The sequence below is a fragment of the Zosterops lateralis genome, assembly GCF_965231275.1.
Source record: "Zosterops lateralis genome assembly, chromosome: 4".
NCBI lineage: Eukaryota > Metazoa > Chordata > Aves > Passeriformes > Zosteropidae > Zosterops > Zosterops lateralis.
In genome coordinates, this window is record NC_139765.1 from 20065541 (window position 1) to 20092138 (window position 26598).

Below are 26598 nucleotides of genomic sequence, written 5' to 3' on the forward strand. Positions count from 1 at the left end.
GGAATCCAGTGGATAAGTGCTCTTGCACTGTCCCACATACCAGCTTATATCTAGGTGAGAATGCTTGGCTCCTCCCCCTGGGCAGAGCATCTCACAATAGCATGAGAAGTGTGAAGTGGGTCTTTGATGGCCCATTAAACAGAGATAACTCCTGCAGGGAGTTACCTGTGAGTCATGGGCCAGGCGTTAATGGGCCATTAGCAGAAGACACCCCAAAGGTCATTAGCAGAAGACACCCCCAAAGGCCATTAGCAGAAGAGGCAGGGGGCTTGGGAAAACACTAGCCCACCTGGTTTCAACAGTTCATGAAGATGGTGATAGAATAAATACTTTGTGTACATCCTACACTGCAACCTAGGACATAATCCACCCCTTATTCTATTACCATCTACATCATATCTAAATCAATACGTTCTTACAAAGATATGCATACACATAGAGAATAAAATGTTACACACTGTTTTTGCTTAAAATTAAGTCTCCCTGTGGTACACAATGGGTTTCCCTATTTTTCTGCATTACCTACCAAGTGTGACCAGGTCCTTGAGCAAAGATAATCTCATGGATGGGTCTGCCTTTTCCTGAGGCGGGATTAATTCAAACAGTCTTCTTTAAAATGCTTTTCATATGTACTGCAGGGACTTTATCTCTGTCCACTGTGCGCAAGGGTTCAGACTGGGCAGGACCACCTTGGTTAATAGACTCTCGGGTGTTGACCATCCAGGTAGTTTTGGCTAAGTTCATTTCTCAATTCTTGAAGGTCCCCCAGCCAAGTGTTTTCAGGGTAGTCTTTAGTAGTCCATTGCACTGTTCAACTTTTCTGGCAGCTGGTGCATGATAAGGAGTGTGATATATCTATTCAATACCATGTTCTCTGGCCCAGGTGTTTATAAGGCTGTTTTTGAAATGAGTCTCATTGTTCGACTCAGTTCTCTCAGGGGTGCTGTGTCTCCACAGGACTTGTTTTTCCAGGCCCGGGATGGTGTTCTGGGCAGTGGTATGAGGCACAGGGTAGGTTTTTAGCCATCCAATGGTGGCTTCCACCATGGTCAGCACGTAGCGCTTTCCTTGGCGGGTTTGGGGAAGGGTGATGTAGTCAATTTGCCAGGCTTCCCTATACCTATGCTTCAGCCATCGTCCACCATACCACAGAGGCTTCACTCGCTTGGCTTGTTTGATTGCAGCGTAGGTCTCACAGTTGTGGATGACTTGGGAGATGCTATCCATAGTAAGGTCCACCTCTCGGTCACGGGCCTATCGGTATGTCGCATCTCTTCCTTGATGACCAGAGGCATAATGGGCCCAACGAGCTAAGAATAGTTCTCTCTTGTGCTGCCAGTCCAGATCTACCTGTGATACTTTCACCTTGGCAGCTTTGTCTACCTGTTTGTTGTTGTGATGCTCCTCATTAGCCCGGCTCTTGGGTACGTGCACGTCCCCGTGTCGAACCTTCACGGTTAGTCTCTCTACTCGGGCAGCGATGTCCTGCCAAATGTCAGCGGCCCAGATGGGTTTTCTTCTGCGCTGCCAGTTGGCCTTTTTCTAGCGATTTAGCCATCCCCACAGAGCATTAGCTACCATCCATGAGTCAGTGTAGAGATATAGCCTCGGCCATTTTTCTTGTTCAGCAATATCCAAAGCCAGCTGGACAGCTTTAAGCTCTGCAACCTGACTCGACCCACTTTGTCTTTTGGTAGCCTGTGCAACTTGTCGTGTGGGGCTCCAAACTGCAGCTTTCTATTTCTGGTTAGCGCCTACAATTCGGCAGGAGCCATCAGTGAAGAGAGCATATCGTCTTTCAGTCTCTTGCAGCTCATTATATGGTGGGGCTTCTTCGGCACCCGTTACTTGGTTTTCTTCTTCTTCAGACGATAATTCAAAATTCTCACTTTCCGGCCAGTTTGTGATAACTTCCAGAATCCCAGGGCGATTTGGGTTTCCAATACGGGTGCGCTGTGTGATGAGAGCAATCCATTTGCTCCATGTGGTCTCAGTGGCGTGATGCGTGGAGGGAACCTTTCCTTTAAACATCCACCCCAGCACTGGTAATCGGGGTGCCAGAAGCAGCTGTGTTTCAGTACTAATCACTTCTGAGGCAGCTTGAACTCCTTCATAGGCGGCCAAGATCTCTTTCTCTGTGGTAGTGTAGTTGGCTTCAGAGCTTCTGTAACTTTGGCTCCAGAATCCTAACGGTCGGCCTCGAGTCTCCCCAGGCACCTTCTGCCACAGGCTCCAGGACAGACTGTTGTTCCCGGCTGCAGAGTAAAGCACATTCTTCACATCTGGTCCTGTCCTGACTGGGCGAAGGGCTACTGTGTGAGCAATCTCTTGTTTGATCTGAACAAAGGCTTGTTGCTGTTCAGGGCCCCAGTGCGAATTGTTCTTCTTGCGGGTAACCAGATAGAGAGGGCTCACAATCTGACTGTACTCAGGAATGTGCAGCCTCCAGAAGCCTATGGCACCTAGGAAAGCTTGTGTTTCCTTCTTGTTGGTAGGTGGGGACATGGCAGTGATCTTGTTTATTATCTCTCTGGGGATTTGGCGACGTCCATCTTGCCACTTGGCTCACAGGAACTGGATTTCTTGAGCTGGTTTCTTAACTTTACTTAGTTTAATGGCAAAACCAGCTTTCAACAGAATTTGGATAATCTCTCTTTTCTTGAAGACCTCTCCTGGGGTGTTCCCTCATACGATGATGTCATCGATGTACTGCAGATGTTCCGGAGCCTCACTTTTCTCCAGTGCAGCCTGGATCAGCCCATGGCAGATGGTGGGGCTGTGTTTCTACTCCTGGGGCAGTCGGTTCCAGGTGTACTGCACGCCTCTTTAGGTGAAAGCAAACTGGGGCCTGCACTGTGCTGCCAAAGGAATGGAGAAGAAGGCATTGGCAATGTCAATGGTTGCATACTACTTTGCTGCTTTGGACTCTAGTTCGTACTGAAGCTTTAACATGTCTGGTACGGCAGCACTCAGTGGTGGCGTGACTTTATTCAGAGCACGGTAATCTACTGTCAGTCTTTATTCTCTACTGGACTTACCAGGTTATATTGGGCTGTTGAAAGGTGAATGAGTTTTACTGACTACCTCTTGGCTTTCTAGTTTACGAATCATTTTATGTATGGGAATTACAGAGTCTTTGTCAGTGCAGTATTGGCGGTGGTGTACTGTTGTTGTGGCAGTTGGTACTTGTTGTTCTTTGACTCTGAGCAGTCCCACAGCAGAGGGGTCATCTGAGAGACCAGGCAAAGTATTCAACTGTCTGATGTTTTTTTTTTCAACTGCGGCTATTTCAAAAGCTCAGTGATATCCCTTCGGGTTTTTGAAATATTCGTTCTTGAGATAGTCTATGCCAAGAATGCATGGGGCCTCTGGGCCAGTCGCGATGGGGTGTTTTTGCCACTCGTTCCTAGTTAAACTCACTTCAGCCTCTAATACAGTCAGTTCTTGGGACTCTCTTGTCACTCTAGAAATAGAGATGGATTTTGTTCCTACATACCTTGATGGCATTATGGTACATTGGGCCCCAGTGTCAAACAACACTGTATATTTTTGTGGGTCAGATGTGCCAGGTCGTCGGATCCATACAGTCTAGTAGATCTGATTATCTCTTTCTTCTTCTTGGCTAGAGGCAGGGCCCCCCTAGTCTTGGTCATGGCATATATTGTTTTCTTCCTGTACGTATGTTTCTGAAGTCCCTTCAAGAGGATCAGTCATATCATCATTCCGGTACCGTCTGGAGTTCTGAGAGACTGGGGTAACCTTGATTTTAGATGAGCTTCTTGTGGTAGGTGTTTTTCTTTTTAGTTCACGTACCCGGGCTGCTAAGGAGGAGGTGGGTTTTCCATCCTACTTCTTTATGTCTTCTCTATGTTCTTGAAGAAAAGACCAGAGGTTACTTCCTGGTGTGTATTTTCTTTTTCTGGTTGGGGGATGCCTGCTCTTAATGGTAGAGATTTTTGTTGGTTTTGGTGAAATGTGATAAATTTCTTTTTTAAGTTTTTTTTTCAGTTTTTGATGGCCTTCTTCAATTAAGCTTTGGACTTGCTCAGCTAGTTGTGTTTCCACAGACGAGACATGGATACGGACTGGGGCAGTGACAGTGTCCTCATAAATTCTTAATTTATTAGCCAAGACACCCACCTTGTCTTTACTTTCCTTCTATTGCAGTGTTGCCAGGTAACGTGAGTGCGTCTCTGGTTCAAGCCGTGCAAGTCTCAGCCACATCTGTGATGTGCACTGGACATCATCTGGGTTTTTAGGAAATCTCTTGTTTTTTGAAAAAATGATCTCTAGCACAGCTAATTCTTTCAGGCATTGGATACCTTGTTCTATTGTGCTTCATTTGCCCTGGTGTACTTGGAGGTCTTCTTTACAAAGGTATCTGTTTTTCACACTTGTTAGCAGTCGCTGCCAGAGGCTGAGAGGTTCTTGGGTTTTCCCAATCCCCTGGTCAATGACTACATTCTGGGACAGTGATCTTAGTTGCCTGGTCTCAATTCTGTCTAGAATGGTGTCATTGGCTGCAGCGTTCCAGATGCGGAGCAGCCAGGTCAGGATGGACTCGTTGGTCTGGCGGGTGAATTCCCTTCGCAGGTCACGCAGCTCACCTAGGGATAGAGAGCGAGTAATAATTTCTATCTTTGTCTCCTTTGCTGACTGCGAAGGTTCTGTTGCATCCTTGTCAGTCACTACATGGACTGATTTGCTCTTTGACTTTTTTTTTGAGTGGTGGCAACTGCTACTGGTTTAGGTTGTTCCGGTTCAGTGACGGTTTGTGTGGAGATGCTGACGGCACCTTTGGTTCCTTTCTCCTCTGTGACAGTCTGCATAGATGTGGACACTGTTGCCTCACTTTTGGCTTCTTTCTCCTCTGTGATGGTCTGTGTAGATGAGGACACTGTTGCTTTGCCTTTGGTTCTTTTTTTCTCTGTGACTGTTTGTGTAGACACGGACACTGTTGATTCACTTTTGGCTTCTTTCTCCTCTGCGATGGTCTGTGTAGATGAGGACACTGTTGCCTTGCTTTTGGTTTTTTTCTCTTCTGTGACAGTCTGTGTAGACACTGATGCTGTTGCTTTGCTTCTCTTTCCCTCTTCCTCAGGAACACGCTGTATCACACCAGGTAGTGTTTTGATTCTAAGCATGGTGCAGAAAAGACTAAGGGCTGTGCAGAGAAGACAAAGCAGGATTAACAATAACATAATACTGTCCTTGGCATCCAGAGGGTACTCAATGTTTTCAAAAACTGCTGTGTGATGCCTAAAAAGCTGGAAAAAATCATTCTTTACTCCTCCCCACAGGGGCTGAGTGAGATTGTTGAGGCTCCAGATGTAGCATTCTAGACCAGGACACGAATCTAAAACTGGGTATATATTCTGAATGCTGTTCATTGCCTCGGAGTTTATCAAGCAATGGACGTAATAGACCAATAAGGCAATTTTAGTACCATACCCTGGTCTACGCAGGAGCATTAAGACCGGCAGATAGTGCCCCATGTGTGGAAAAATATAGAGAGATAGGTATAAGACACATGTAAGCATGTTGAGCATCATAGCAAACAGGTGTCTTCTTAAATACAAAACTGTAGTTCTGACTTTTCTCAGTGCCTAAGGCCCCACGTTGGGCACCAAAAAAATGTGGTTTGAAAGCAAAATGAATTAGAGGCTCCAAGTCAGAGATATAATTTAATAAGAAGAAAGGTAAAAAGGTAAAAATAAAATAAAATAAATGCAGTAACACAAAGGATTACTGACAGAGTCAGAATACAACCTGAGCAGGATGGTGGAAGCAGTCCAGGTGAAGTGCTCTCCCTGAAGCAGTGATTCTGTAGAAAGGTCTGGTAGCCCTGCTCCTCTGGGAATCCAGTGGATAAGTGCTCTTGCACTGTCCCACATACCAGCTTATATCTAGGTGAGAATGCTTGGCTCCTCCCCCTGGGCAGAGCATCTCACAATAGCATGAGAAGTGTGAAGTGGGTCTTTGATGGCCCATTAAACAGAGATAACTCCTGCAGGGAGTTACCTGTGAGTCATGGGCCAGGCGTTAATGGGCCATTAGCAGAAGACACCCCAAAGGCCATTAGCAGAAAAGGCAGGGGGCTTGGGAAAACACTAGCCCACCTGGTTTCAACAGTTCATGAAAATGGTGATAAAATAAATACTTTGTGTACATCCTACACTGCAACCTAGAACACTAACCATTCTTATTATGAGTGACAGAAGCATTTGTGCAGTCCCTATATATGGAAATGCAACTTTACTTTTTGAAGTAGTGACATAAAGCAGACAATTTTGTCCCTAAAGTAAATGTTTGCTGCAGTTTTTAAATGGCTGTTAACTGCCTTGTAATGGGAAACAAACACAGCTAATTTCCTTTCTTTTTACTTTGTAAAACTTCTTCATTAGTTATTATACATATGGAACCACAGGGGTATTTAGAGTGTCTTGAGCTGCCTTGCAACCCCAAGAGACCTTTGTTTCAGCTGTGTCAGTTGTGCAGTTCTCATAAGGCTGTGTGACCTGTGCCCAGTGCTCTTTTGAATATGGCAGGCTAGGAGGTACACATGCATTTCCTGGGGGGCTTCAGGTAGTAGTGAGCATTGGAAGAGATATGGAATGTTTGTGTGGTATGTAAGGGTGTTTCTATCCTGAAAATCATCCGTGTTAGAGGTACGATGGTGCTGCTGCTTTTGCAGGAAGCTTCCTACACTGCAGGGAGTTAGAGCTGCTCAAAGGTAAAGGTGATTTTTTTTTTTGAGTTTGTGATCTTGATTTGGTAGGTTTGAGTGAGCCCTGGGAGCTGAAGTGAGTGAAGGTTGCATGCTGCATCAAAACTGATTAGGGAAGGAAGAGGATTATAAGTAACCTACAGGGACTTAAAAATTGAATTTTATGGCCTGAATCACTAGATGAAGCATCTTTAGTTTATGTAGGAGCTGTAAGTAACTGCTCTATGACCTGTGGCAAAAGATTTGAACAGCAAGTTGAATTTCATTTTTACAGACCTGCTTTAGCCTTGGAGCTGTTGAGGTGCAGCTCTAGAGGAGCAGCTGCATGGTGATCTGACTGGATCTGCAGGATTATGAGTTCCCATGGCTGTTGTTTCATAGCTCGTATCTTTTGAATTATGAAAGCTCCAGACCAATTCTGTCTGTGATGTCAACTTTGAACCTCCCTGACATCTTTTTAATCCAGTCATCTGCCTGTCTCTGTGCTGTAATTTAGCCTGATGGACTGCAGAACTACATTCTAGGGAAGAGCCATGGAAACACCTAGACATCATCATTAAGACACTTGAGCTGGGAGAGGAAGAGCTGGGCTCACGCTCTCATCTGTATGTGTGTGCACACATAAAGATGGATGCACACACATTTGGCCAGGGGAAACTCCCCAGTCCTGCACCCCACTTGGACCACTTTCTCCCACTTGAACTCAGGATGATCTGAATATTCTGAATGCTTGCTTTGCCTTGTCTGTTTTATGCCCATTGACTGCTAGCCTTCAGCTGTGGTCTTCAGCAGCCTGCTACTGTCTCCTTCCTCATCCTTTCATTGCCACTGTTAAATTATGCTTTTACGATGTCTTCTTCCTCCCTCCCCCATAAAATTATCCCTTTGTGACATTGCCCTCCAATCAAAAAGAAACAAGACATCTTGTCTACTGTTTTGCTTTTATGTTAATTCCCTTTCCCTCAGCTTTGTCCTAGGACCATGAATGTTTTAAATGTGGGGCCCATATTGTGTGTCCTTCACGTTTCTGTAAAACAAGCAACAACCAAGGAATATTTTTTTACTGTTCTAATGATGTTACAGGCTAATTCTGGAGTACTTTTCTTGTATTGGTTTGTTTTTTTAGTTGGTTGGTTGGTTGTTTTTTCTGGGAAGGGTAACATCAGGGCCAAATTTACTGAAAACCAAAGTGTTAAAATTACAAATCTGCCTGATAGCAGCATGAGCCTGCTGCTTGTCCTTCCAGTATTGCATGTAGGTGGATTTGTGTATGCAGCACTGCTCAGGATTGTTGAGAGTAGAGAGGAGAATAAATAGGTGTACTTTTGGGCTGTTGTGTTAGCACATCTTTTTCAGTCATTTGCCTGAGTTTTAGTCGTTACTCATAAATTAATTTCCTTCAATTTGCACATATTTAACAACACAACATATGTTATTTGATGACAGATCCTTTCCCACTCAGAAATTGACAATTCTTAGGTGATTTTGCTGCTACAAACTCCAGCTAGAAAATCTACATAGGCATAAAGATCTGTCTTACTCTCATCCTTTTGCTGTAAACTTTTGATCAAAAAATTCATCAAGGCAGAAGAAGTCATCAACATTCTTTAATTTACTATGGCTTTCAGTTTTTAATGGATAGAAAACATATTAAAAATTCAGATTGACTTGTTCCCTCCAGTATTTTATATGACACGTAGGATTGGTTGCCATCCTAGAATTAACCTGATGGACAGAAATAGGGCGATATCAGCTTGCAGCTGATGTGCTTTAGATAAATGTATTTGTGGTATACATGCCTAGAATGGCACAAAAATTTTGTTCTTCTAGACTAAGTGCAATAATTGTATGAATCTAGTTGTTGTTCCTAAACTAGTTTGCTGGTCAGCTATTAAATCTTAGACACGTGGAAACTTACTGTTGCAAAGTTTTAATTCTTTTGTAGACTTACTTTGTGAGTCTGGCTCTCAGGTCAGGAAGAATTTTGTTAACTTCTCTCCTGAGGTTTTTTAGCTACTGTGTGACCTTATTTAAAAGGGTGAGGAAGTGTAATAATATTTGAAAAACAGAGAACTCAACCACAATAATATCACATCGCCAACTTCTGGTTCTGAAAAGAGCCTTGAGATCAGAGGGATGACTGCTTAATGGGATCAAACTATGATGAAACTCTTACCTGGTGAAGTAACTGTATCTTGAGCTGGCACTCAAGTCTATCTGAGATGGTGGAATTGTGATCTGGGCTTTGCATTGAAAGAAGAGAGTCCTCACACTGTTCTGGGTGTGTGATACTTTTGCAGCACTTTTAATTTCTAATAAACCACAAGGTGAAAAGACAGAGTTAGAATTTAAAGGAACTTCACGCACTTCTTTGTTCAAAAAGAAATAAATGAAAAAAAAAGAAGTTGAATACTTCACAATTAGAGCAACAGTTTTGCAAGGGAATGGTGTTAGCTACGTGTTAAGCAAAGTGACACTCCATGAAGGCAATAAGAAGGGAAGGTATTTCTGCAATTTTGAGGAAAATGTGACTTTTTGGGCTGTTGCCAGTTTTTAATGAGAACCAGAATACTAGAGTCTACAATAGGCCATTATTTACAATGGTCTTTGTGGCAGGCACTTAGGAGAGTAATGTGAATGCAAACGTAACTCCCTCACCAAGTTCTGAGAAACATATTATAACTCAGCCAGAAGAGGTTTAGGGAGATTATTCCATTTCTTGGTATGGCAGAGCTCCAGGCAAATGTGTGAAGGGCGGGAGCTTTAGCACCATCTGGAATCCACAAAAGCCTTCACTGCTGACTGCCACCTTGAAACACTTACTGATAGAGAGATTTTTCTAAACCTGCTAAGTGCTTTCTTTCTTTATTTTATATATATATATATAATTCTTGTATTAAGCTTTTTCTGTGGTATAAAGTCTAACAAAGTGTCCATGGATCAATGAAATAATAGAATGTCTTTCAAGTGGAATTGTGTAGTGAAGTCATCTTCTAAATGCAGAGAGCTGCAAAGGGGTAAACTGTAAACATTCCTCAAATATGATGAGCTACATTACAGTCAACGGAGTTTGCAAAACGGCTTATGTTAAGAGACTGTGAGTACTCCTTTAAGAAATTTCACCTTCCTTTATTGTAGATTCTGACTTGGTTTTCATTGTTAAACACTTTGGTTTGTTTTTACTCAGTATTTTTTTTTCTTGAGAAAAAACCCCAGTGAATTTAACTCCTGTCCATGAAGAAAAGAAAAAAAACCCAAAGCGGTTCTCCAAAAAGTGTGTGTGTTCCTGCTGCTTATCAAGATTTCCATTTAACATTCTTCCATAGCTGGAATATGTGCTGCCAGTGCCAGATGGCACAGTTTCTTAGAGAAGAACTAGCTCTTGCTTAGTAGTAATGCAGACAAACAATACCAAATTAGCATAAGCAAATGTCAGTGAGTTAATATAAAGCCTGTGTTATTTTTGTCTTTTCTTCTTTTCATAGGCCATGGGTGTTGAGAGTGACCAGGAGATTGTACAGATGATTGGCACAGAGGAACATGTGATGGCTGCATTTGCTCCTAGCCTGGAAGAATGCCAAAAAGCTCAGATTTTTACACAGATGCAGGTGTGTAAAAACCACATGGCCAGAGACCATAAAAATCAAGACAGTGGGTATTGACCACTTTGCTGTGTCAGCAGTGGACGTAGACTTTGTGTTTTAAGGTTTCTTTCAGGGGTTTATATCAAGCTGAGGCTTTTTAAAGGGTCAGGACTTGTCAAAAGTGAGACTTTGCTCTCATAACCTAACTGGAGAAGAAAAAAATCAAAGTCAAGCAATGCTTTGTTTTCAGAAGCATGAGGTTGTCTTTTAATGGTACAACCCTGTATATTACAAGTAGGAATGTCCATAAAATGAGGGTGTTTTGTTGAAGACTTTTTTTAAAAAGAAATTGCATGCCCCATTTTGCAGAAGCCCTGTTGACGTGGCTATGACCATTTCATCATGTAGATGAAATGTACATGTTCATGGAGTAGATGTTCTCCTATTCTAGTCTTCTGTATGAAGCCTACAGTAGCAGCTACCCTCTGTCCTGCTAAAGACTCAGCAGAATTCTCTTAGCTCATGTACTTGTTTTAGTTAGCCAGAGCATAAGCCATTTTTCTGGGAGCAAATGGCTATTTATTAATCTGCTAGAAGAAGCTTTTAGAGATTAATCTTATTTCTTCTATTTCATTGTAAACTTTGTCAAATCATTCCATGTGTGATATTTAATGTTTTAAAGTGAACATCTTTCTGATTTTCATCTTTGGGGGGCTTTTGAGGGTTGCAGTTAGCTTAAAGAGCTCCTAATTCAGAGTCAGATGGGTATGATGGTGAGCTGCAGCAGCACAGAGGAATGTGAAGTATCCAGGAAGTTAGAAAAACAGAAACACAGAAGTTCTTCTGTGCAAGAAACGTCAAATGAAGTTAATAGAGAGACAGCTCTTTGTGGAAGAGGATAACAGATGGAAAGGATAATCTGTCATTTAGTGGAGAGGGTGATTCTTTTATGTAGCTTCATGGTTTCATTTCCAGGCAGGAACTTCCTGTGTGGACTTCAATAGCTTCTTGACTCATCTAACTAGAAATTCTACAGACTGATGGACAACTGGTAGGAGAGTAAGAATCCACTGCAAGGCACTACAGGAGAGAGATGTGTATGCCACACAGTAGCTTTTGGGGATATTAAGCAGTGAGTGCCACCTCATGGTTTAATATCTGAATGAGATTTTGCAAGTACACAAAAGAACTGAAGGTGAAAAGTCTAATTAAATAAACTAGATATCTGTGGAATTTATAGAATCTTTTTTTTCTATATCTCTGCCATATCCTTTCTTCTAGTATTGTAGTAATCATGAATTTTCACCACTTTCCATTCCAAATGTTATCAAACTTTGATAAATATGTTGTATACATAGTCAAATTTGTCAATTTTCAGGAATTTTTTTCTTAGTGTGACTTACATCTTTGTTATTTTGCAGAGTTTTTTGGTGCTTGTATGATCCATGGCTGGTGAGGTTGCACTGGTTGAGGAATACACACATAGGTTTCAGTTCTGATACTAGCCCAGGTTAATTCTCCCCATTCACAGGCATTGAAGTACATTGGAAACAAAGTACGAAGGCAAAGGATGTGGGGAGGCCCAAAGAAAACAAAGATGGAAGAAGCCCGAGAGCTGCTGGCATCAACCATTCTGACCCATGTGCTTGTATGTAACATTCTGGGGTTTTTTTTGAACAGGGGTAAGCTTGTGTGGTTATTTATGGTGCGAGCTTTGTTGGCAGGGGAAAATGTCTTTGATGGCTTTGTCACTGAGATAAAGTAAACCATCCTCAAAATAAAGGGGAAGACTTGGACTGAGTCAAAAGAAATCTTTGTGAAATGCTGTAGCATTGAACTAATCAAACTATGCACTTTTTTCTGCATAGCCAAGCAGTATCAGGTGTTAATTCAGGACTTTCATCCATGACCTATACATTTATTCTGATTTATTTTCCTTTGCTATTTGTTTCAAAGTAACTAATGTATATTTTTTGCATTTTTAAAGAAAATAAAGCACTGAAATCCCTTTCGTAGCTCAGTCAGCCCAGATTACCAATGATTTAAATGGATGTGTTTGTCTGAATGAGAACTAAGGAGCTGATCCTGAAACATTGGTATGTTGTTGTTTTGTTTACAGGTGAAGGAATTCAATTTTCGTGCCAAGTGCATATACACAGCAGTGATGGTACGCAGAGTAATTTTGGCTCAAGGAGAAAATAAAGTAGATGACAGAGACTATTATGGAAATAAACGTTTGGAGCTGGCAGGGCAGGTGAGTTTTTACTTCAGAGCCAAGTGTTTCAGAGTTTTGTTCCTGTCTCCTATTAAAAGATGTAGAATAAGGAGTATCCCTGTCTTCTCAATTGAAGTGTTTTCCCTCTCGTTTTATTTTTATTGGCTTTTCTGTGTTGACTCATAGATCTGCTTCTGTGATTGAGACTAATACATTATATCCTCACTTCTGTATTGCCTCTACATACATAGATGAAAAGATAGAGCAGTGCAAGTACAGCATCACTTCTAGTTGTGGCATAACACTGTTAGTGTTGAAAAGGCAGCAGAAAGAGCCATCCACCAGTGTTCCCCTCTAAGCAGCTGGGTGAGGGAAAAAATAGGGACAAAGGAGGTGCCTGCATGTCAGGTCCAGGCTGTCCCACTGTGGCGAACCCAGCTTGTGTAACAGTTCACACAACAGCCACTCAAGCCTCCCATAATTTGGTGCCTATAAGATTTCTCATTTGTTGTCTGCTGCCTCTCTGGCCTCTAGAGTAGCATCAATTAACAGAATGAGTGGTTCAAAGTTAACTTGAGCAGCTAGTGAGAGTGGATCTTGTGGAGTTCTCTACTTGCAGAATTTTGTCACTGGAGGCGGAAGCAGTATCAAACGGGTGTAAAAGAGGAAACCGTTTGAGGTATCTGGCTGGCACCATGCTTTTGCAGAGAGGGTGGCAGTTCACAGCTGTTGGCCAAACTGCATTCTCCTCATGCAAGGAGGAATATGCCTGTCAGGTGAAGGAACTGTTTACCTAATATGGCATGGATTTTTCCTTGCCCTGTGTGCCTTTTTGGTTAAGCAGTTTATATTAAGATTGGACTTCTTCACTGTGCTCAGTTCTAATGTAAGTTGGAGTTTTAATAGTTGATATCACCGGTGGTTATTGATGATGCTTCAGAGATTCAGACAAGTACACAAAATGCACTGGATTTCAGAAACTGCATCTCTGCTGCCCACAGTGTTTGTGTTGGGATTTTTGTTTCCGCACACATAACAATATTTATTCCTTTTTGTTCCTATCCAGTGGACATTCTCATTTTATTACACTTTATAATGTGTGCTTGCATATTGTCTCGTGTTGTCTCCTTTCTGCCCTGCCCTCTGTGCACATACGTGAACACATATACACTCAGTGCAGTTATTCTGGAGTACACATGCTTTGCTTCCTAGTTTTCCGAAGAAGCTAAGATGGCACTCTTGAACACATTCAAAGCACAAATGCAATGAAAAAGACTGTTTAAATTGTTAGGATAAGAAAATTCTTTCTTTAATTTAATATCTTTACTGTTCATCAAATTTTTACCCTGGTGCTGAGGCAGAATATGTCACTGAAGTGTAAGAAGTAGTAAATGGACGTTAGTAAAACATTCTGATGGGATAAGTATTTTAAGCTGTGATGGGTTTCTTTGGTTTCTGCTGTAATATTGCTGTAGTTCAGTATGATTGCAATCAGTAAAATTAGTTGTTGCTTTGTCATCAGATTGTTCTTATTTAGCTGGATTGAAGGAGTAGTTTGTTTTTTCCCAATACTTCTAGAAGCAGAAAGTAGAGCAGGGAAAAATTTTTCTACAAGCTGCAATAAAAAGGCCTCTGCTCACACAGATGTTAACAACCAAAATTGTTTTAAATTATGTGGGAAAAGGTTTTAAATGTAGAGGATCATCACAGCAAAGCCAATGCATATTCTTTTCTACATCAAGAAGAAGTATACACAGGAGTTTTAACACTTGATTAAGAGTAGTTCTTTCTCTCTTGTGGTATTTTAAATGCTCATTTCAAGCTGAATGGTTGAATTCCCCTCTGCCATTTTTTTGGTGAGATACTAGTTTCATTGGATTGCAGACTAAAAAGTGTAGAGTTTTGCCAGTTTCTAGATGTTTGTGTTTAGCTAAAGTTTGTGTGAATAAAATGGTCATTGTTGGTTTGGTTTTGGTTGGTTTTTTTCTTGGGTGGTTTTTTTTTTTTTTTCTTTTTTTTTTCTTTCTTTTTTTTTAATGCCAGCATGTTCCTGGAATAAAAATCCTGTTGATTTAAAATCTGAATAAATAAATTTTAAAAAAAGATTCCCATGTGAGGAGAAAAACATAGCAGTCTAAACAGTGTAAAGACATAAATGGCATTGTATTTATAAAAATGTGTGAAAACAATAGCTGCTAATTTCACACCCCATGGGACAAGAGAGTAGGAAATGTGCTTTAGCTTTAGATAACAGAGTTGCATCCACTAGCCAAGCTGGTTTACAGAGCTTTTTCTTAGTCGGTCTGCCACTAGAGGCTCGGTAGGCCAGGTGCCAGCTGAGGTGTTAGCAAAACCTACCGATTTCAGGCTTAATCTTTTCACCTACCATTTCTCTTCCCTTAATGTGTTCATTAATTGCTAAGCATTACTCTGTTCTTTGTCCTCTTTTTTTTTTTTTTTTTTTTTTTTTTTTTTTTTTTTTTTTTTTTTTTTTTTTTTTTTTTTTTTTTTTTTCCTAATGCAACTTGCTTTGTATGAGTGAGATATGGAACAGCACCAAAATCCGGCACCCTGGAAAGCAAGGGATTTCTACCCTGTGACAAAAGAATACCGCCTTGACTTCAGAGATTGCCTAATCCCAGCTGTTCTGATAATATAATTAAGGCTGCCTAATGTCTTTAATGTTGCAACCAGTTTGTGTGAAAGGGAGAATTTGGCACTCAAAAGGCTTAAATGCTAAATAGCAATCTCAAGGCGCCTAATTAGAATTCTCTGACATTAAGCTAATTGCTGAAATTGTATTTCAGCAGCTTAACTTCTTTATTAATTTTTCTTAGGATTTTCAATGAAAATCAGTTGATGAGCTGTCAGTATTTTTTATCCTTAAATATAATTTGCTCCTTATTGCTCTTCTCTGAAGAAGGCTGAGAGGCCCTGGACTAACTACTGAATATTATCAGTGGCATTCCATCCTTTTTCTTTAATCTCTTGCTCTTGACCTAAATAATGTGGTTATTGTGAGATTCTTCTTTGCCAGATAGTCAGAGCTCTTAGAGTCCGTGAGTGAAATTAGCAAAGTATGAGGCTTTCCAGGCTGGTAGATAGTAACAAGTTGGTGTACTTGGGGTGTAACTGACTTTATTAGTTAGAGAAGAGGAAGGATGGTGGGGCTTTATAACCCCCATGGCATATGGAATTATGAAATTTTTGCAGTTTTTTGAGCAAGAAATCAAATATGAAAACGTGTTCTGAGTGATTTTTAAAGTGTTAAATGTTTCAGTCCTGCTCAAACCTGTTGAGATCAAATGTTTACTGTAGTTAATTTCAAAAGAGTTTAGTTCTTACCTAACAGGACTATCAGCCATCTTAAAATGACACATTTCCTCCTCTTTATTTTTTCCTTGCTTTTGAAATTCTTCCTTCATAATCTTATTTTTAGGGAATCCAGTGGGTTCTCCTTCCTAATACAATGCTTCATAAAAGATGCTTTTATTTCTGGTGCAAATCTAATTTCAACTAACTGTGATGTCATGGGTGATTTGCCAGTGACTTGCAGGTGACTTGCAGGTGACTGGATTTCTTGTGACAGTGGTTAGAGGGTGTAGTTTTGTATCTGTTAATGGCATTACAAACATCAGGAAGGGAAAAAGGGTCTACAGCACCTTCCTCTCATTCCAGGGTCAGGTCTAAAAAACCTGTCTGTCCATATTGGCAGTAGGATTCCTCTTTTGTCAAGGGCTAGCATACAGTGTGTGTTGTCACCAACTTAACAGTGTCATTTGCCAAATGCTTTGGTCAGCCCAGCTGGAGCATGTAGGTAGAGGAAAGGAAATGAAAGCTAGTGGCCCATCCTAGGGACAGGAATGAGTGTGGTTTACTTTCTTGTTTCCAGAAGGTAAGGAAAAGTGGGAGTTATGTCTTACAGAGGCAGATAAAATACAGTTTAATTCTGCATATATAAAAATTGTATGGTATAAATTACTCCAGAATGTCTTAGCTTGTGATGGATGAACACATAGCTTGTTCTACACTGGGTGCTTTGTACACTGGGAGCTACCATTTCTGACACTGATAACACGGACTTTTTTGGTTCTTCTGACACTTGGAGCTGTTGTAGACTCAAGTCCCAGGACAGGAGTGTCAGGCTTTAGAGTTTACACTGCTTGCTTGCAAATTGTTGTGAACACTTAAAATCTATCATGAGGTGCAGATTTAAGTGTTTTGGAAATCTATTGCTATTGCAAAGAGAGGCTGAGTAAACTGCAGAAACAAAGCAGAGTGGAGAGCAAAAAAGTCAGATCACAACTTTGGTAGCCTTTCTTTTTTACGGCTATTTTAGTAATTATTATTATAATTACTATTAATATAATTACTATATTATAATACTATTATAATTACTATATTTACCAATATTATAATACTATTAATATACAGGAAATAGTTGTCTTAAAATGCAACACTTTTGAATGGTTCTGTTGCTGAGTTCATTTTGGGTTGACTGGAGTTTTTTTCCTATTCAGCTGAGTTATGTAGCTTTATTGCATAAACTGTAGACTTTTTGGGTTGTTGGTTTGTATTTTTTAAGGGACAGATGTGAAGAGTATTGTACCTTTCAGATAGTATCAGTTCTAGAAAACAGTGACAGGTGAACCAGGTGAACCAGGTGAACTTTCTGTGGGTGTAATTAGTTTTCCACAGATTTTGATTGGCAGAAAGTAGCAGGATAAAAGTGTGTATGAGTAAGGAAGCTGCCTAAGAAACCTGAGATATGTATTAGAGTAAAAACCAGTCTTGCCTCCAAATCTTGTGTGTAATTCAGGGTTGTACATTTAGGGTATTAAATCTTTAAAAGAGTTTGTAACTTTAGGGAGGAAGAAGTAAATCAGCTGGATTGTAATGTAGCAGATTAGGGAAAATAGTTGGATAGCATAGAGAGATATGGCTGCGCTAAAATACTGTGAAGAAAGGATTAAAGCACAGCAAAAGGGGATAAGTGTGTAAACTTAGACCATTCTACTTTATTTCTATTATAAGTTTTCTAATACTGTAACAAGGCAAAAAACTTGTGATAAAATTATCATTTGTGAAACAGGAAAGTTATATTTTAACTGGCAAGTAGAAAGGTAGAAATATTAAACGTGTGTCTCTCCTCTCTTTCCACATTTCCTGGACTTGAAGAAGTATAATTTTCCCCTTAACTGTTTTGTATTTCCAGCTTCTTTCTCTTCTGTTTGAAGATCTGTTCAAAAAATTTAACTCTGAGCTGAAAAAGATTGCTGACCAGGTCATCCCCAAGCAGCGCGCAGCTCAGTTTGATGTCGTGAAACACATGCGGCAGGACCAGATCACCAATGGCATGGTCAATGCCATCTCTACTGTGGGTATTTCTGTTCTCATTCTGGGATGCAAAGCTTTTCTACCATAGTGAATGGTGGAAATGGGTTCATTTAGCTTTGATGAATCTTCTGGTTTTAACCAGAAAATCTTGAAAATCTTGAAAACCAGATCTTGAAAAGCAGATCTATTTCATATTTTTTATAGATTAAAATTGCAAAACTCTATCACAGGCAGGGCATTTGGAATTCACTGAAGAATCAATAATCATCAAGCATCATTTGTTTCAAACTGATGTTTTAGTTTTTGAGAAGGAATGGTAGAAACGGGAAAATTTAAAATAGTGGTCATGGTTGTATTTATCCAACTGACTGTCTTCTAGTTTCTACTTGACTATGTGGTTTTTTATTATCTGGATTTAGCTGGGATCAGGTTACATCATTGTACAAAAGATTTTTGAAAAACAGCAGGAAAACATCATGAACAGGAGTTAAATCCCCTCAACCTCAATTCTGAGCACTTTGAGGGCAGTGCCCTTTTATATTGAAGTTGCTGGAATGAACAAATTTGCAGCATAGACGTTAGTAGTTCTCTGCTAAACTATTTAACAGAGAAATGTGCTGCATGGTGTAATACTAAAAAAAGCCCTGATAATTACCCTTTAAATATTTGTCTTGGTTGGATTTTAGCCTGTTTCTATCTTCTGCTGGAACAGACACTTTCATTCATGCCAGTGGACAAGAACAAGAATAGCTACTAACTTTGTCTTTCACCTCAGACATCTGCAAGAGCAATTAGTGAGATTGCTCCTGAAATCCAGATAGTAGCTTGTAAAAGACTTTGAAATGCATGATTTTAACAAGAAATTAGATTAGACTTAAGTATTTTAGGAGCTGGTAAAAGTTGTGGAACTTAATTTTTAATCTTTGATGCTCTTGAGAGGGCTTTTCTGCATAGCATGAAACAGAGGTTTTTCTTTGGTTCTTGTAAACAAATTAATTCCACATATTCTGTCCAAAACCACTAGCAGTCTGTAATTTACAAATCCCAGTGTTAAAGCTTATCACTGTTTAATTTTATGAGTGCCCCAAATGTAGTTATATCTCTACAGTGCACGTAACCAAAACAATTGACCAGTTTGTTTCTCTAAATGGTGGTGCTTTCTTCTAGCTTGTGCCAGTTTTTCCATTTGGACTGACAGAGATAAATCTGCAAATATTCAGAGCATATTCAGTGAAGTCTTCATTCTTCCTCTATCTTTGGACTTTTTTTACTGCCACATAAGCAGTTAAACCCCATCTGCTCTTAAGCATTGAAAAATAATTTCTCAGGAACAATGCCCAGTGCACACCATTCAAGAGATTAAGCAAATACCATAAAAATCATTCTTGGAAATGACAGTCTCCAATCTCACCAGAATGCTTCAATGATAGTCTCAAAGAGCATTAAATAACTCAGCAGATTCATAATTACACCAGTAGCATGCAAAAGAATTCACAGCCCTACTGCATCAACCATACAGTGGTGCTCAGTAATATTTGCTACAGGTCCTCTCCTTACCCTGGAAAACCCCAGAAGAGAAAGTAGGGCAGGCAAGTGCCACAAGCCTGATGGACATTCCAGCATCTGAAGAATCACCTGATGCCACTGAGGCGGCAACTTCCCATTCATAAGAGTTCTCAATAGGATGTTCTCAATGAGGGTGGTCTCACAACTGCCCTGGCCCTTTTTGGTTTTCTTTTTTGTGGACAACTTTTGAAGAATCTGGTCTGTCCCTTCCAAAGCACAAAGAATATTCTGTATGGCTTCTTCTGGCAGCATTTTTACCTCCACTTTTTCTCAGTCTTTTTGATTTTAGGCTCTTCTGGGCAGCAAAGAAGAAACCATACTTATTTAGCTACAGATGCAGTACTTTCTAGTGTGGAGAAAAACTACTGATTTATTGTATTCTTCCATTTACACTCTCATAACTCCAATCTTTAAAGAATGAAATGGTCAGTGGGTGAACCCTTCCCAAAGATGCTGAACAAATGAACAGGTTTCTTTTGACTGTCTTGTAATTGGGCATGATGTCTTCCCACTTCCTATTACAAATTTGAGACTATTTGATAGTCTCTAGTGAAAGCAAGTAACAAAATCATTAGTATGGGTGGGGTTTTCTTCCTGTTGATCACTGAATGGGATTGTGCTGTTAAAAGTGTAAATAATAAAGCCAAGCAAATCACCCTCTAAAAGGGTTTTAGTGTAGTACAGCAAGGAAGCTTCAAATTATTTGTTACTATTGATGAGCTGAGTTTGCCAAAGAGAGTTCAAGAATTAGAAGAAGGCAGTCCTTTGGGAAAATGTTACCTTTGGACTGATCAGTAACATGGTGCCTGGAGTAAATAATATTTCAGACAGACGCTTGCTGTATAAACTGACTCAGGTGCAGAGAACTGGATATGGAGTAAATGTCACAAAGGCAAAAATTGTAGCACCAAATTTCAAGATCACAATAGAGATTATTAAATCTGCTTGGCATGGGAACATGTTTGTGTCCTAGAACATACTCTGAGCTCCTCTGTTCTCCTAATTAAAACCACAACTGAGAGTGCCTGTGCCAATCCAGAAACACAAAACCTCTGAGAGTGCATGGATCTTGCATTTCATATTTGGTGTAATCCAAATAGAGGTTGGGTAGACCTACTCCCCCCTGCCACCCTCCCCCCGACTCTTCTCTGGGAAGACACATCAGTGTGTCTTTTTCCTCTGGATTCCAAAAACAAAAGGCTTCAAGAAAGTACAGAGGGCTTTGATGTCAGATTTGTCCAGCATAAATGTCTGTGTTTCCTACAAAAGTAATAAATCATGGAAAAGGCAAAAGTCGAAAGCTTGTGGGATGTGTTGTGGAAGGGTTCTATCACTCCAAAAACCTTTTTTTCTTTTTTAAATGCTAAAAAAAAAATCTATAAAGCAAAACCAAAATAATTTAATTTAGCTAATTTGAGTATTGATTTACCTGTGAGAGACAGATTAAAAAGAATATTTGTGTGATTGAATATGTAATAGCAGAAGTATCCTCTCATCTGAAAGAGCAGTTCTTTTGTTTCAACTTCTCTTTAATACTTAATACAGTTATGCTATAACTAGGATTTTATAGGCAGATAGGTAGTTAGGAACTTGATTTTTATAAATGGGCTACATTTGTTTTGCAAAGCTCCTCAGATACCATCCTGTCTGGACACTGGACAAAATCAAGACAGGAACAAACCGCACAAATTCTTTTGAAACATTAATTTTATTCTACAGGGAAATTGGTCTCTAAAGCGATTCAAGATGGACCGCCAAGGTGTGACACAAGTCTTGTCCCGCTTGTCTTACATATCTGCTCTGGGAATGATGACCAGGATCTCTTCTCAGTTTGAAAAGACAAGGAAAGTGAGTGGGCCTCGGTCGCTGCAGCCATCTCAGTGGGGGATGCTCTGCCCTTCTGACACTCCTGAAGGAGAGGTGAGGCATTTCTATTTTGTTTTCTGTATGTCTTGTCCTGAGGAATGGAGACACTGTTTAATTTGAAGCAGGTGGTCCTCCATCAGAGGAATAATTCTGATGAGGAGGTTTCTGGAGAGATAAATTATCTACAACCTGATAACACAACTTGTGTGACTTCTTACATTCTAGCTGTTTGCATCCTGGTCCTCCTTACTGTATTACCTTTTTTTCTCCTGCATAGATTGTCTGGAAACGGTTCTAAAATCATTTGGCTATATGAGAATGGCATGAACAGGTCCCATTTTTGCAGTGGAACTAAATTGTTATCTTTTGATGAGAGCAGAAAGAGAGAAGTCCTAAACCCACTCTCCCTTTGTTCTGTAATAAACATTCTGTTTTGAAGTTGCAGCATCAACTTGCAATGTTTCTGGAAACATGTACCAGTATTTCTTTAGCCATTAGCTTGAGGAAGAAAACCATCTTTGTACATATATCAGTCAAAGAATTGATTCTGACAGTCTATTGTTTTGTATTGCTTTCATTTTCTTTCTCCTTTTTTTCTTTTTTTCCTGAATAGAAGATACTCTGAGGGGAGGAACTCTGAACTTTCTGAATAAGTCAGTATGAGCTAGTCTCATTAAGCACCTGAAATAAAGTTACACTGTATAAGATACTTTTTCATTTAAAAATGTTAGAACATACAGGATACATGGAAAATTGATAAATGGACTGATTTTGTATTTCCGTTATGTTGCTGAGTAGCTGAGGAGAAAAATACGGGGTTATACATGGTTGGTTAACATAAAGTCTATTTCAGTGCCTATTTTTTTATTAGCTTGTAAATGCTAAAACATTACGTGGGTAATAGAGAAAATTCTGCCTTTTTTTTTCCTCAAAAATTCACGGTAATTAATTTGTTTAATTTCTTTCACTTAGTAGTTTGTCATCTCTTTGTTTTTGTCAGTCATAAGTACAGTTTGGGGAGGAAAATGCAACTATGGTACTAACACATAGAAAGAGAAGGGATAAAAATAGTGGATTTTGGTTTTGTTTTTTTCCTAGGCCTGTGGTTTGGTTAAAAACCTTGCCCTCATGACTCATATTACTACAGATATGGAAGATGGCCCAATTATTAAATTAGCCAGTAATCTTGGAGTGGAAGATGTCAACTTGCTCTGTGGTGAAGAACTTTCATACTCAAATGTGTTCCTGGTTTTTCTTAATGGTATGTTACTTTTCAGCAGTCCTGATTCTGATTTGTTGCTGATGGAGAGTTAGCCTTCAGAAACCCTCCAGTAATTCTTGGAGCACAGTCAACAGCAGATGCTGCTTTCCACGTGCGAATAATTTCCTCTGTAAATATTTTGATAGGGTTGGGCAAAGTAGATGGGCCAGATGATGACACTTACTTGCATGAAATTGTATCTTCAGAACTCTGCAGATGTGTATAGGTGGGAAATTAAAGCTTTCTCAAATTTCAGCTCTGTTTTAAGCCCACTTGCATAAATAGGCACAAAAATACATACATTCAACTAGAGGTCTGTTTGTTTTTTCAGATGTTGGCTAAAGGAGGTGACATTCATAAAGTCCTTTAAAAAGAAAATAACTTCAATTCGTAATACTGTAATAAATTTACAAATTCTGATCTTCCTTTACAGGAAATATTTAGTTTTGTGTAATCTTTATATGTTTTCATATATATATACACAAGCATTTTAAAGTGCTTTTAAAAACAGAAAGGAAACATCAGAGTGTTATTTGCAAAGTATAGCAATGCTGTTCTCTTTAAAACTACCTTTGAAAGGGGCATTTTGCTTTGTGCGTGGTTAGAAAAATTAGACTATGGAAAACAGGGCCTCTCTTGTTAAAGGGACAGTTTGGCATACGTGCTTTGCATCTGCACATTCATATTTCTTTTACAACTGATCTTCTAACATTTCTAAAACAACAGGTACTATGGTATCAGATTTCAAAATACTGACATTTTTAAAACTATAACTGTGATTTCAAAATAGCCTTTTGTCAGCAGCATCCACTTCTAAGGAGTAGTGTGTAACATCTGTCACCATGAATAAGTTCTCCATTTACCCTTGAATTAAACAGCAGTTGTTCTTCAACTCTGCCTTTTCTCAGTAGCATAAAAGCAACACTTGACCAAACTGCATTCCTTTGCTCTGCTTTTCTGTAGCAGTGTGTTAAAGATAAGGTTCAGTGAAACCACATGCACTCTCTTCTGTCTTGTTTTATGGTCCAAAGGCAAGTGCAGAGCCAAAATATTGGACTCTTCCTTCACAAGCTCAGTTTGCAGTACGGAACAAGATAGTATGTTCTCAAATGTAAACAAATTAGTACTCAGTGAGGCAAGCCAAGTTACTGTTCAATCCACAGGTTTGTGGATTTAATCCTTAATAATTCAAACTTGTGGATAGCTGACTGGATCCTGATTTAAACTTATGACTTAAAAAGGCAGATAATCCGTTAAGTACAAATTCTTTAAGCTGTTAAGACCTTTCTGTTGTCTTATAAACTCCCTAAACTACCATGCTTTGTCTTCTCCTTTAAAATCTGACCATAGATGTTTTAGATTTTATGTATTAAGATTACTTTGGTCAGGTGACTCTTCAAATGATTTTTACTCTCTTGTTTGTTTATCACACATCAGAATATTTAAGTGTGAGCTGAAGTGCCGGCTAAGTTAGCTGAATTGAGCTAAGTACCTGAAAGAGAAATTCTAGTGTTGTTGTGAGTGATCACTTATATCAAAATGTCATGACTTTAAAATTTCTGACAAGGTAACAGGGCTATTCCGTGGTCTGTTCTTGGAAACCTTGACTCCATTTCAGTACAGGTGAAATTGCAGATTCCAGAGTTGTTAACTTGTGCACTAGCTGATGAATGTGCACTTGAGCAGAAACAGACTTGAAGAAAGCTGGAAGAAACAGATCATTTGGTTTCTCAGGCTGTTTGGAAGCATGCAGGTAGATTACATGTGAAATTCTGAAAATTTTGAATTGAGAGGAAAAAAGAGCCAGTTCTTATTAATGTTAGAGAAGGGATATTTTACAACAACTCATTATTTGCAAGAAGCAGGAAGTACTTCTATGCATGCCACACATGATCAGAATTCATAAATAGTTTTGGATGTGCAAAGGATGCACCAAGTATTTATTCCCCTTTTCAACAGGTAACATCCTTGGTGTCATACGTGATCACTGGAAATTAGTTAACACCTTTCGCATCTTGCGTCGAGCAGGTTATATCAACGAATTTGTTTCCATCTCTACAAATCTGTCTGACAGATGTGTCTATATTTCGTCTGATGGAGGGAGATTGTGCAGGTAAACTTCTCATCACAATTACCTCACTACTGAACTGGCTGTAAACACTGTTCTGTGCACTGGGCTGAGACCTTCATGGGAACAAGTTCAAGCAAATTCAGTAAGACTTGAGCATCTCTTTTCTTTTTAAATTTACCTCATTAAAAACAGACAGAGGTTGGAAGAGGCAGAGTGGGTTATAAATGTATACGTATTTTAGCATTGACTGGCTGTGTGCATATTCTGTGTGCACTTCAACAAAGCAGCACTCAAAACTACTGGTGACATTCCACTTTATTCATTAATTCAATCTTGGAGAATGTTGGATACAGTTTGAGGCATGTCAGAGGCTCCAAAACAGTAAATGTACAAACTATCAATTAATCATACCTGATCAAGAGATCCAGAGTAGGGGCATATTCAGTGGCAGAGAAATTGCTTTTCCAGTCAGGGCTAATATGTGTAGTTTGGGAGATGGCAGTAAAACTTCCAATTTTTAAAATAAGAGCAAGGGAAATCGTGGATTTGCAAGGTTTTACCAAGTTTGCTTTGTGGCACTCCTCACCCTGCGATTGTTCAGATATCCCTATTAACCATTTTAAAGTGCTTATTAGTCTTCTAACAGTTATTTAGACTTCAGAGTGGAGTCCACAAGTGTCTTGTAGCTATTTGCTGCTCTTTATCAAAGCAACTTGTCCAAATAGCAACAGCCCTTGACGTTGCCTTCTTGCATGCCGTCCTTTGTGTCAGTGTTTACGTGTGGTAGGGAAGCCTGTGTGATCCATGTGCTATTGAAATTTATGGATTCATCAGAGATCACCCACAGTAAGTGCCTTTACAGCATTAGGCAATTGCAAAATGCAACCTTGCATGTGGACACTTGAGCACAAACTGTTCACTTAGTGTTTTGTAAAATCCCTGCAGTAACCATGGTACTAAATGCTGTTCTTAGCTTTGTAGTTTGGGAAATCCGAAACTTTTGAAGCCATCATCAAAATCTGTAGGTATAACTTTAGTTGATCAATTTAAAGAGGAAAAAAAGGCTTTCACCTAAAAATTTAAGTCTTGATTTTTCTGATTTGCCTTTTAAGTTATGGCAAACTGAAGTCTGAATAGTTACTGATTTTATTTATGTGGTTTTATCACTTAAAGGCTGATGAATTTTAAGAACAGTTTATAGAATAGGTTCTTAGTGTAAGTATAAATTAAGTTACCTGCCTAAGTATTTGCTATGACAATTGTTTTTGTTGTTTTTTTTTTAAATTTCAGGCCTTACATAATTGTCAAGAAGCAAAAACCCGCAGTTACAAACAAGCATATGGAAGAACTGGCTCAGGGATACAGGTACACAATTCAAGTAGACCATATTCACCTTCACTAAGTAAATATTGTGTGAAGGTTCTTTAGTCAGTCAGTATTTCACAGTTTTGGGGTTAGCTAATTAGAGAAATCTGCTCTCCTATATAATTTTATAATCTCTGTACTGGAGACTTTCTATTTAAAGTCAAATTAAAGCTGGTGTTCTTATTTTGTTACTGCTGTGAGATTTGGTGAGTTTACAGAATAAATACATCTCACAGCCTCATCTTTCTGCAAGTGGGAGGTTTGAGGCAGTATCATCCTCCTGACTCAAAAATCAAACACCTCACAGGAGTATCAACTTAACCACTCTGAACTAGACACATTCAGAGTTTTTGAAAGTCCTTGCAAATTCTTAGTTTATGTATCTAAAAAAACCCCACACTTAACACAAAGGCATTTAAATTTATCTCTAATTAAATTTCACAAAACTATCACAAAAACATATGTTTTTATCCTTATATTTACCTACATTTACAGTGATGATGAGTACATATGGGAAAATTTTATTTAGTTCTTCAAGTAAGAATGTTCATCTGTCAGACTGTGAAGCAGTGAATGGGCAACAGAGTTAATTAAAAACCACATTTT

General features: G+C 39.4%; 1 protein-coding gene and 1 long non-coding RNA gene across 5 annotated transcripts in view; one reads left to right on the top strand and one right to left on the bottom strand.

The window, feature by feature from the left end:
• The window catches only part of POLR3B (RNA polymerase III subunit B), an 81251-nt gene that overhangs the window by 13659 nt on the left and 40994 nt on the right, over positions 1–26598 (top strand). For 3 of the 4 annotated variants that reach the window (XM_083859557.1, XM_083859559.1, XM_083859560.1), the window contains 8 exons: positions 10213–10335; positions 11843–11959; positions 12431–12565; positions 17742–17903; positions 21149–21349; positions 22394–22556; positions 24516–24669; positions 25918–25992. In XM_083859557.1, coding sequence (XP_083715683.1) covers positions 10213–10335; positions 11843–11959; positions 12431–12565; positions 17742–17903; positions 21149–21349; positions 22394–22556; positions 24516–24669; positions 25918–25992 — 1130 coding nt within the window. The remainder of the gene's footprint in view (positions 1–10212; positions 10336–11842; positions 11960–12430; positions 12566–17741; positions 17904–21148; positions 21350–22393; positions 22557–24515; positions 24670–25917; positions 25993–26598) is intronic. The other variant, XM_083859558.1, reaches the window with a different exon arrangement.
• The window catches only part of LOC310908484, a 311975-nt gene continuing 300336 nt past the window's right edge, over positions 14960–26598 (bottom strand). The window contains exon 2 of the long non-coding RNA XR_014589862.1: positions 14960–15041. This is a non-coding gene — a long non-coding RNA (uncharacterized lncRNA). The remainder of the gene's footprint in view (positions 15042–26598) is intronic.